General features: G+C 37.8%; 1 protein-coding gene across 1 annotated transcript; it reads left to right on the top strand.

Moving 5' to 3' along the window:
* The first annotated feature begins 2,367 nt into the window (after positions 1 to 2,367).
* Positions 2,368 to 3,294, top strand: LOC144769872 (olfactory receptor 5AN6-like). The gene has a single exon (XM_078654062.1). The coding sequence runs from the start codon at positions 2,368 to 2,370 to the stop codon at positions 3,292 to 3,294; it is 927 nt and encodes a 308-aa protein (XP_078510188.1).
* Positions 3,295 to 12,318: the final 9,024 nt, after the last annotated feature.

The following is a 12,318-nucleotide window of genomic DNA, read 5'->3' as shown; positions in this document are numbered from 1 at the left end:
AGTTGTTGTGTAGCATCATTGACATCTGTAAAAACATAAATATATACTTTATTTTCTGTATGATTTCAAAATAATCAGACAATTCAATGTTTTGACTTCCAGTCAAAACTACTGGCTTAATGATAGCACTGCATGGATGCTGAATATTAGTTCACAAGGGCCACAGACATTAAGGTTTTAAGGATAACCAATGATTCTTGAAATTATCATTATTAATAAACAAAATATGTGCATTTACTTCATAGCATTGCAACTTGGATGTCGGACAACAGACTCCAACTCAATCCCTCTAAAACTGAAGTCATGTTTTTCGGCCAGGCCCAACTTCTTTGGTTCATGGACTGGTGGACTTCAGACCTGGGTCTAGCCCGGGTTCTCAAACCAGTGGTAAGCAAACGTCTTGACCAACCCCTCTCCATGACAGAACAAGCCTCAGCTATTACTGGTTCCTGCTTCTATATTTTGAGGTTGATGACAAGAGTATTTCCCTTATTACCCCTCTCCTCAAGAAAAACTCTTGTCCACACGCTGGTCATTAGTTGTCTGGACTACGGGAACTTACTTTTGGCTTCAAGTAACAAGAAGCTACTCTCCAAACTTCAGACAGTTCAGAATATCGCCACCCGACTGGTCTGAAACCTCCGCCCGGGTTCGGCAACAGCCCCTCTTTTCCAGTCCCTACTTTGGTTACGAGTGAGAAAGAGAATTATTTTCAAGATTTGCTGCTTAGCCAAAAACACCCTCAATGGACAAGGGCCCACATATCTAGCCTCCAAGATTGTGCTTTACTCCCCCTACAGACTCCTAAGATCTTGTGACAAGGCCTTGCTCAATGTCCTTAGCTTAGAAAGGCCAGGTCAGGCTTTAGATGATTCTCCTTCCTTACCACTCACCTCTGGAACAAATTGTCATTGCAATTACACACCTGTAAAACTCTAACTCATTTCATGGAAGGTTAAAAAACCCACTTATTTTAATTATAGCCTCCTTTGCCCGCTGTCCATCATCCTCGCCCCATGATGAAATACCCATTTGGGGGTGATTACTGCACGAAATAAATTAAAATAAGATATTACAACATAACATACCATTACTTTGTAAATCTGGCATGACATGGCTATTGTGAGCACAAGTCAAACTTATCTTATATGTCAAACAGTAGTTTGAGAACAAAAAACACATACAAAGAGTCAATTTTGTGTTGCAAACCTGAGTATATCAATGTGACAAATTAGATACAACAGTTGTAGCCACAATTTACAAGCACCAATGCTCATGTTTACAACAGTGTCAGCATTCTGCAATCAAATTTAGGTACTAAAGTCGATGATGTTGCAATGTTTCGGTCCTTAAGGAGATCATAGGAACATCATCAGGCCATTAGGTGGTATGCCTGAGAGAGAGTTACAATTTTAGTGAGCCACCATGAATGAATCAAGCTCAGCAATAGCCCATTGAATGGGTTTTGTCCTGCATAGGGAGTGCATTACAATAGCCAGTGCAGAAAACCAGCTCTACTGAGATGTGCAGAGCTGCCAGACCAATTATGCTTAAAAAATTATGACCATTAATTGGGGGGAGGGGGCAGCTCCTAGGAATAAAAGGCTCACTCCTCGGAGAAGCCGCCAACCCGGACCCGTAACTCTCTCTCAGACATCTTACCCTACGTCCTGATGATGAACCTATGATCGAAATGTCATCAACGTTAGTACTTAGACATGATTGTAGAATGCTGATACTGTTTTACAGATGAGCATTGGTCCTTGTGAATGGAGACCACAAACATTGAGTCTTGTTTGTCACATTTATGTGCCAGAGTTTTCAAATTCAAAATTGACTGCCTTTTTTACAATTTTCATTCCCCCCACTACTGTTTGGTATGTATGCACAATAAATATTTATGAATAGTCCATTGAACAACATATATAGGTTTCATTGTATCCCTATTTACATTCAGGTAGTCTTATGCTTTGCATGAGGGAACCTTGTTCCTTTACAACTACACGTATCCCGGTCACTCTAAACCCATGGGGTTCCCTTGTTGTATATAAGCAATCAAGTTTAGTGGTATGACTTCTGCCCAGTAAAGGTCTAGTTATCCTATACCCAATAACTGAGTGCAGGAACACTGAGACATTTCTGATCGGGCTAAATTGGATTGCACGAATATTTTCAGATCCACCTAATTTATAATCAGGTATAAATAGAAACAGCTATTGATGTTTTTCTATGTATTAGATACCTTTACTTATCTGACACCTAACAGTGGAAACTCAATACCCAGATGCTTTGATAATTACCATTCACAAATTATCTTTTCTTTTTCAGCTTAATATCAATTTGCAATAGAAGAACTTATGTTGGAAAATGGCAGCTATAAACCTAACAGACACAGGATTCCTGATTGTGGGGTTTTCTGATTATCCTCGAGCGAAAGTGCCTCTTTTCACCTTCTTTCTGCTTATTTATTTGATAACTCTAGCAGCAAACAGTGTCATCATTGGAACTATTTGCAGATCCTCCAAATTACACACACCTATGTATTTCTTCCTTGCAAATATGTCCTTGCTAGAAAATATTTATACCTCAATCTCATTTCCAAAAATGTTGGTCAACTTTTTTCGAGGTATGACTCGTGTTCCTCTTGCTGCCTGTCTCCTCCAATCATACTTCTGTATGTCTATGATCTGTACAGAATTCATTCTTCTCACGGCAATGGCTTATGATCGGTATGTTGCAATTTGTAATCCTTTACATTACACAGCCATAATGAACAAAGCTGCCTGCCTTCAGTTGTCGGCTGCTGCTTGGATAGGAGGGCTCTTAGACCCAGTAGTACATATTTTCCTAATATCAAAATTATCTTTTTGTGGCTCCAATGTAATAAACCACTTCTTATGTGACATGACAGCCCTACTCATGCTTTCCTGCTCCAGTACGCAAATCATTGAAACCTTAACATTTACCATTGCTCTTACCATTATTATGGCCTTGTTCATTTTGACGCTCACATCCTATGTTTACATCATCGCTGCCATTTTGAAAATAAGGTCTTCTGAAGGCAGGCGTAAGACCTTCTCCACTTGTGCATCTCACCTCACTGTGGTCCTTTTATTCTATGGGGCGGTCTTTATTATGTATGTACGGCCAACTTCTTCTCACTCTCCAAAATATGACAAAATATTTTCTTTTTTGTATATTGCTGCAGTCCCTTTGTGTAACCCATTTATTTACAGCCTGAAAAACAAAGAATTGAAAAATGCTCTCTTTGGAAACATTAATAAAAGTGGCTAAATTGATGGTATAAATCAAAATCTCTTTCCAGCATTGAAGGTATAGTGTTCCCATTAACATTATAATGCCATTTTATTTTAAAACCAATTGTTTATCTAAGGATTGGCTAAAGTGAGATTGTAGGTAGATGAGAAACAGCTAGTGAATAAGTTAAGTGGTTGTGCCAAATATTGATGTAATATTAGGTATTTTCACAATAGGGTTATCAAGACATTCCAAGTGGGAGAGAAAATGACTTGATACAATACACATGCACATTGGAACAAACATGCCTTTTGCTTATATATTTAAAATGGCCCATCCTTCAATATGTCATTTCTACTAACTTCTACTAACTTTTTGCACAAGTGAATGTGCTCTCATTCAATTTTCACCCATGACCTGAGCTGGTGTGTTGACTTGTATTACAACTTGCACTTCTGCTTTCCAAGTCCTGAAATCTAGTGATTGTAGAGGTTCACTAGTTGGCCCATAAACTTCTAGTTGCTTGATGCCAGGGTTTGGCTGAGTGACCCTGCTGACAAGATCCCCATCTCTTGTAGTTTTTGGCACAACTGCAACCACTAGACTGCAAAATAAGAAGTATACAAAAGTTAAAACAAGGCAACCAGCCTTTGCCATCTATGCTACAAGAATCTAGAAAAATCTTTAGCTTGCCTGTGGCCATGTACAGCTCTCCTCTGCCTTATGGCTAGGGTTATGCAATATAAATACCATATATATATATATATATATATATATATATATATATATATATATATATATATATATATATATATACATGTATTTTATAATGTTCTTTCATAATGTTCATGTGGATCTGGAGTTCTTAACCACCATTTGATTTAAACTCAGCAGCACATTCCCATGCTCCAAGAGCCACAGAAAATCCCTGACTAAAAATAAAAGTGTTTTGCAAGGCAGGCTTGTGGGCGTGCAGTAGATGGTGAGGCAGTTATGTCTTTTATGGGTTTACGGTTCAACTGTGACAGCTAGTCTTGTTGAGATTCCAAAGTACACTCAGTTTTGTCACCACAATCTTTCCAGAATCCCCTTGTTTCAGACATAGTTCTATGATTATAACCTTGAACCTTGAAATTTGCTATTTGTGCAAATTTTGAAGCCGCGATAACTCAATTTATCAGTTTTTGCACATGGCATGACCTGAGCTGTGTATTACAACTTGCACTTATGCTCTCCAAGGCCTGAAATATTGTGATTGCAGGGGGTTTGCCACTTGGCCCATAAACTTCAGCTGCTAGATTGGTCAGGGATTTTTCAAATGCATGCCCTGTGAAACAGTTTTTAGTTATAACTGTGTTGTTTATAAAAACTGGCTTACTTTTCAAAGATTGAAAGATATCCTGATGTATTTACTTTGTTAAGCATGTTCATAAAATAAAGAAAATGTGTCTAGAAAGGAAATTTTGCATCATATGATAAAGTGAATTATTGATTGGGTGAAGTGGTATCCACTATAAGTAGTAAAGGCACTATCCTGTTACGTCCAGTTAAACGCTTCAATATATTAAAGTTCGGCTTAATTCCTGGTAGCTAGGGCACAGAACAGACAGGAAAACTTAACAAAAGTTTGCAAAGCATAAAGACGTACAAAAACAGTTAAAAAGTTGAAAAAACTGTGTAAAGAAATTCCCACTCCAGTTTATAAAAATAGAGAACATTTTATAAGCAAAGGATCACTGACAAAATACTGAAGGTCAAAATATTGTGTTTCCAAAATATCGGGACATAAATATTGATGTAAAAAATATCAACATCCCATATTTACATAATGGTAAGTACTAAAATATCTTTTTTTTATATATTTTATTGAGCAGAGCAGAAGGGCAATTGATACAATATACAATAATCAATAATTTGAATTATAGAGAGTCAGTTTTTAAAAAAAGACAAACAAACTCTAGTGAGATCCTTGGTCAATATAAAACACTGTCAAAAATACGATAGACAAGAGCAAAGTTCCTGCTACCATAATTTCTAAAGTGCTAAGAGTGCTAGGTGTGAAAATACAGCAGAGTTGGTCATAGCATGTATTGTTATTGTTGTTGGCCTGATTCCCTCAATGCAGGACATCTTCAATCAAAACATAAACATTCTTTCTATTCAAGGAACCCTGCTACATTAAAATGCAAACACATAATTCCTAAAAATGAATTACCATTCAGTGCCACATGATACCAATCCTACCGGCCTAATTTTCAAAAGTGCTAACAGTGCTCAATACTATACATTGCAGAGTTAGACATCATTCTTGCTGTTTATTTACCAGACCCCTCCAATATCATTTATATTCATTTAACAAATAAACATTCTACCTTGAAAAAAAGTGGCCCGAAACATCAAAGTGCTATTGTGGCTATCCTTAATTATATAACAATAAAGTGGCGAGTGCTAAAAAGCAGTCAGGGAGTCCCAGCTTTAAGAGAATCTCCAAGCATTAATACACTTTTTTGTTGCCCCGACTCTTTCTGTGTAAGCCTCTTTGAACCTCCTTGTCCTTTGCATTTTGTATACCCATTTTAAGTAGGATGGTACCTCCTCGGACCTGCAATTTTGGAGGATTAGGGAGTGAGCTACTAGGGAACAGATCGCCGTGTATGTCTCTTCGGCTTTGGTCAAATCAGACCTTTTATTAGAGATACCAAAGAGAGCTACTTCGGCCTCTGGGTCAAGCGTCTTGTTTAAGGCCTGGCTTATTGCAGAAAAGATCTTGTGCCAAAATATTTCAAGTTTCGGGCAAGTAAAAAATATAATAATAATAATAATAATATTCCACATTTGTAAAGCTCACAATCACCCGTAAGGGTCTCTAGGCGCTGGGGGCCGTCAGGAAGATTAAGCAAGCTATTGCCCAGAGTCACATGGTGCTGAGCTAATCTGCCGCCGGTGCCATGGATCGAATCGTGATCCCCAGATTCCGGAGTCAGTCGCCCTGGCCGCGGCACCACACCTCTTCGGAGGAGCTATGGAGCCAAGCGCCCCCACCTTGACTCTGACAATGGAAACATTTATTTTCAACTCCCGGGAAGCGTTTATTAGGAGCTTTTAAGGTGAGATAGACCCACCAATGAGATAAGAACGCCAAAGTACTAAAATATCGAGAGAAAAAATATATAGTTGGTAAAAATATTGAAGTTAAAAATATTGTTTTTTTAAATGTATAAAAATTAATGTAAAATAAATTAAATAATACATATAACTTAAAAATAATATTTAGAATGATTATAAAATGTTAACAATTATAAGTAATACATGTAATATAACAATAAATTAAACATACATATCTAGAATTTGATATATATTTACTTAACACCTTTACTGCTGTGCAGATTTTACCCTGTGTGCTGAAAATTGCAAAAACCCATTATTCATGACAAGGTCAGCTCGTCATAAGCACACGACCAGTGTACTGCATGACGAGCTGAGCTCGTCATGAGCAGGGAAGGGGTTAATAACAAGTATTAAATAATTATTTTGATAAATTATATAATGTTAGAAATATATTAAACATTATAAACACATATACATATACATACACCTGTAACATTAAAAATAAAAAAGATGAGATTATAAATTAAATTATTAAAATTTGTATTAGTTTTTAAAAGTACATTTTACACTAGGTTAAGTGTAACAGTAGGGAAAATGTTGGGTAGAGTAGATGAAAAAATGACTATTCCCCCTCCAGCGAGTACAATAGTAGGATAAGTGTTGGATAGCGTAGAAGCAAAAATTACTATTCCCACTCCAGGGAGTGCAACAGTAGGAAAAGTGTTGGATAGCGGAGGGTAATAATTTACTATTCCCACTGCAGCAAGTGCAACAGTGGAGAAAATGTTGGATAGAGGAGGGATAGAAATTACTATTCCCACCTCAACAAGTGCGACAGTAGGGAAAGTGTTAGATAGCGGAGAGGAATAATTTACTATTCCCAATCCAATAAGTGCAACAGTGGGGAAAGTATTGGATAGCGTGGAGAATAAAATTAATATTGCCACACCAGGAAGTGCAACAGTAGGGAAAGTTTTGGATAGCGAAGGGGCAAAAATGACTTTTCCCACTCCGGTGAGTGCAACAGTAGGGAAAGTGTTGGAAAGTGTAGGGGTAAACATTACTCTTCCCACTCCAGTGAGTGCAACAGTAGTGAAAGGGTTAGATAGCGTAGGGGTAAACATTACTATTCCCACTCCAGCAAGTGCAACAGTAGGAAAAGTATTGGATATCAGAGGGGTAAAAATTACTATTCCCACTCCAAGGAATGCAACCGTAGGGAAAGTGTTGAATAGCAAAGAGGAATCATTTACTTTTCCCACTCCAGCAAGTGCAACAGCAGGGAAAGTGTTGGATAGCATAGAGGTAAAATTTACTGTTCAGACTTCAGCAAGTGCAACAGTAGGGAAAGTGTAGGATAGCGATGGGGATAAAATTACTATTCCCACTCCAGGGAGTGCATCAGTAAGGAAAATGTTGGATAGCAAAGGGGTAAAAATTACTATTCCCACTCTAGCATGTGCAAAAGTAGAGAAAGTGTTGGATAGTGAAGGGAAATAATTTACTATTCCCACTCCAGCAAGTGCAACAGTAGTAAAAGTGTAGGATAGTGGAGGGGATGAAAACAAACATTACTGCTATTGAACAACTTACAAAATAAAAATAAACCATTACCAAAAATATATATCAATTAATGAATAAATATTAATGATCAACTAATATTTAATTTATTTAAACTAAATTGTTTTCCACCTTCTATCCCAATAAACACCAAAACACACACTTAGGGGCTGATTCCTATTTGGTAAAATCCTGTACGAATAGCCGTACGGATCATTTTTCCCGTACGAATCGTATCCACGAACGTCCCCATACGTACGATGTAGTACGATGCGTACTCAAAGCAGTTCTCCGTCCGAATCGTACCAAAGCCCATATGACTCAATAATCAGTACGAATGGCATTCTGAACACGCAGTACGCAATGTCCGTATGGATCGTAGCAACATTTTTGGATCCAGCAAGTACGATTCGTCTAGTCAACACTCCGTACGACTCTTTTTCTACGGGAGCTGAAAACGTCCGGAAAAGCAGAATTCGACTTGAAATGCGTACAAAACGGACCCCCCCGGGTACGGTTCGTACACCCGATGATTGTAGGGGTACAGTTCGTACACCCCATGATCGTAGGGGTACGGTTTGTATACCCCATGATCGTAGGGGTACGGTTCGTACACCCCATGATCGTAGGGGTACGGTTTGTATGTGATTGTGTGGCTCTCCGAACGAATTGCCCAAACCCGACGTTTACCGTATGAATCGCGTACTCATTCCCCGGTCTGGATCATACTTGGCGGGTCGTAGGGCATGTTTACGATTCGTACGGTTCACTGTGAGGGTCCATGTTGTATGGATTTACCCTTGCTTTTCGTACAGCTCGCAAAGATTCGGACGTATTACGCGATTCAGATGGATTTGTACGATTCGTACGGAAAGGGCTACGAATTTCAATCGTCGTACGGACATTAAAAAATTAATAACAATTAAATTCAAATCATAAACTAATTTTGGAAAAATGTCTTCCCAAACTTTAAAACTATAAACCCCACAACACAGACATCAAAATGATTCTACAATTAGCATATTTAATTTTAATTAATTAATTAGCATTTATTAAAACATCATTATTTAATTATAAATAATTTACCTCCCACCATAATCCCAAATAAATGACACCACAAATCTTGAAAAACACGACACAATTAACATAATTAATTTACAATGAATTAATTAATGAATAACAATTAACAAGCAAAATAAAAAACATAATAAAAAATGTATTCACACAATTATTAACATAGAATAACATTGACTAAATGTTATAATAAAAATATTAAAACATTTATTAAACTGAAATTACTTTCCACCCTACTCCCCTATCAACCCACAACCAGCTCCTAAAAAAAATGACACAATTAACACATTTACCAACCAATTATTAATGATTAACAACCAATTAATAAATATGTATTAATAGATTAATTACCACATATTAATTAATAAAAAAGAATTATAATCAAATTACTTCCCACCCTATTCCCTTATAAACCCACATCCCGCTTTGGAACTAAATGCAAAATGTACCTAAAAATAAAATTAATAACTGCTAAAAATGTAATACATATATTAAAAAACAAATGCAATACTAAGACAAAATAATAGAACTCATATATTTAAAATACATGTTAAAATACCTAACGCTAACTAAAAAAGCGATATTTTTAAAAACTATATTTTTGCAAACGATATTAATGACTTTGATATTTTTTAAAACAATATTATTACTTAGACTCAATATTCTTTACAACAATATTCTGAGAGTCGATATTTTTGTATCCCTATACTCTGCACTCGATATTAGTGTAGCTCGAAATAAAAGAGTCGATATTCTGTCTGTTTACCATAAGCAAAATGACACTAACATGAGAAAAGAATAAGGGGAACTTCAAAGTTTTAAGTGAAAAGAGCACCAAAAAGTGCAAGGCACCAATGGTAGTTAATTGTAGACCGGGACCTAGGCATGATTTGAGGCCGACCATGATGTAGCATAGGTGGGATACTTCAAGTATATTAACCATGGTAGGGCCTAAAAGTAGGTAAGTTCAGAAAAGCTTCTAAGTCCAAATTTGAAAAGGAACTTTGTTGTCTTTCTGATAAAAAGACTTTGATGGTGTTTTTAGGAACACACGCACCCCTCATGTGCTTCATTGGGTCTAATTTCCTTTAACCATTGTAGTGTTGCTGCGCCTATCTGTGGAATGATCTAAGGTTTTCTGTCCATGTGTATTTTTGCCAGCTATGTGCAACTCCACCTGTAAACTATCAATCAATAACCTCAGGCCTAGGTCTCACTCAGTGCCTACCTGACTACCTATTTGTGAGTCGGGGTTCACAACAGGCAAATTGGTTAAGAAAGATGTGGTTTTGTTTACCTAAATGAATGAATCATTTATCATATCAACATTTACTTTTTCCATATTATCATTTCCTAAAGACATCTTCTTCAATATAATTTGATCCCTTTTAAGCAAAGATAAAGCAACTTCAACCCAAACATACATTAACAAAATAGTCGGGTTAAGTACTTGGCTTAACACAAACACTTCAACATCTATCATTAGAACAGCAGGGGTTTTACTACCACTCACCAAGATGGACAGGATTGCCTGAGACAAAAAAATTGAATTTTTAGGGGGAGACCATAGCGACACAAAATGCTGCCACCCCCTTGTTTCACCTAAGAATAATAATCATTAATCTTGTATCCATAATTGTTGTAGTCCTGTACATGCCAGATTATGGACCCACTTCTGGATTATGGACTTGAACAAGGGTTCTCTTCATGAAGCTTAGATTTGATCCTATATGTTAAGATAGTTGTTGAATCAATTGAATTCAATATATGTAGTTGTTTCCCTGTGTAGGTTTCTGTATAATTTTTGTTTGTGCAAGTCAAAGTAATAGATAACTCTAAGGACTGATATTTTACCCAGTATTTGTGTGCCTTCTCACTCAAGATTTCAAAATATTAAGTTTCCCATACTCTCATAATTTGAAGGCTTTCTACTATTACACCTTTTATATCTCCAACCATATACGTTTTGTTAGACAGAGACTCAAAGTAGCACAAACAAGTCAGAAAATGGGCCCTCCTACGGGAAGATGTTCAAGGGGTACTGACAGTCAACTTACTAATGCTTTATGAATGCAGCATTATTGCGCCCAATATCTGTGTCAGAATTATAGCTCTGTTTGATGACCTTGATACTTTCTTAATAGTAATGTTCTCTCTTTTTGGTGACTGTGACAAAATGTATTTCTGTCAGGTCCAGTAAATCACAGAGTCGAAAAATGCATATACCTGATGGCAGGTTAATTCAAGTTTGCAATGCTAGGTATTTTTGTCCCTAACTCTTTCTATCTTCCAGTTACCTGTATATTGCACTACTGCATTGGTGCAGTGTTATCTAGTTTATAGGTTATGGGAGAATACAGTTTTCTGAAAGCAGCAAAAGGATACCTGCCTAAATTAGCAATCAGACTGTCGGCTTCCAGCAACACTTGTTTTCAAGTACGATCACACGTAGGGCCTTACTAGGACTTTGACGGTGCAGGAGCGTGTCACCACACCAGCACCACACTCCTGTACTACCAAAGCCATAATTAGACCACCTGCTTGATTCTGACTGGAACCCAGGTCGGGCGGTCCTGAGGCGGCTGGCCCACGGGCCCTTTTTCAGAGGCTCATAGTAGAGCTGTAAATGGCGCTGCATTGAGAATGTCATTGCAGGTTCCTGCTGGGCATTGACTTTTAGGTCTATGCCCAACAAATCCTGGGGGTTCATGCAGACAGGGGGCATACCATGTGCCCCACTTTATGGACCCTCAGGAACAGAGGTAACAGGATACATTGTAGGGCCCCCTTTCTTCCTTCCCTGTCACACTTTTCCTGGCAGGCTCGCCCCAATGAAACCCGTGGCAGACAAGAAACTCTTAATATCCTTGGGGAGGGCCACAGTGGCCCCGCCAAGCATATTTCAGCTTTAAGGCTGCCACAACACTACCAAGGTTCTCTGGCGGTTGCAGGGTGCCAATGTTGTACGATTGCCCAAGTTGTAATGGGGTGGTAGGACTGCCAGTGCGGAGGTGTCCCCACCACCACTGTGGCTATGGCGGTCCATCATAATAAGGCCATTAGGAAGGTATTCTGGATTAGTGGGAAATGCTGATATGAAATACTAATACTGTTTACACCAAATCTCAGCATTTAAATTATTTGTGCATTACTTCCACACACCCACATATTTCTCTGTGCACATTTTGACAGGATATGACTTGTACACTGTGCATAGAGAACAGAACGTCAGAATAAGAGACATTGTGTGGAACAATGATATGTTAACTCAACGTCCACAGGTCATCTCTCAGTAGGACTACAGAAACACAGAATGGC

Source organism: Lissotriton helveticus, chromosome 7 (assembly GCF_964261635.1).
Source record: "Lissotriton helveticus chromosome 7, aLisHel1.1, whole genome shotgun sequence".
NCBI classification, from domain to species: domain Eukaryota; kingdom Metazoa; phylum Chordata; class Amphibia; order Caudata; family Salamandridae; genus Lissotriton; species Lissotriton helveticus.
The sequence above is the reverse complement of the archived record's forward strand: the minus strand, read 5'-3'. Positions and strand labels throughout refer to the sequence as shown.

Coding starts and splice junctions, on each gene's coding strand:
- LOC144769872 (XM_078654062.1), top strand. CDS start 2,368: ATGGCAGCTATAAACCTAACAGACACAGGATTCCTGATTGTGGGGTTT.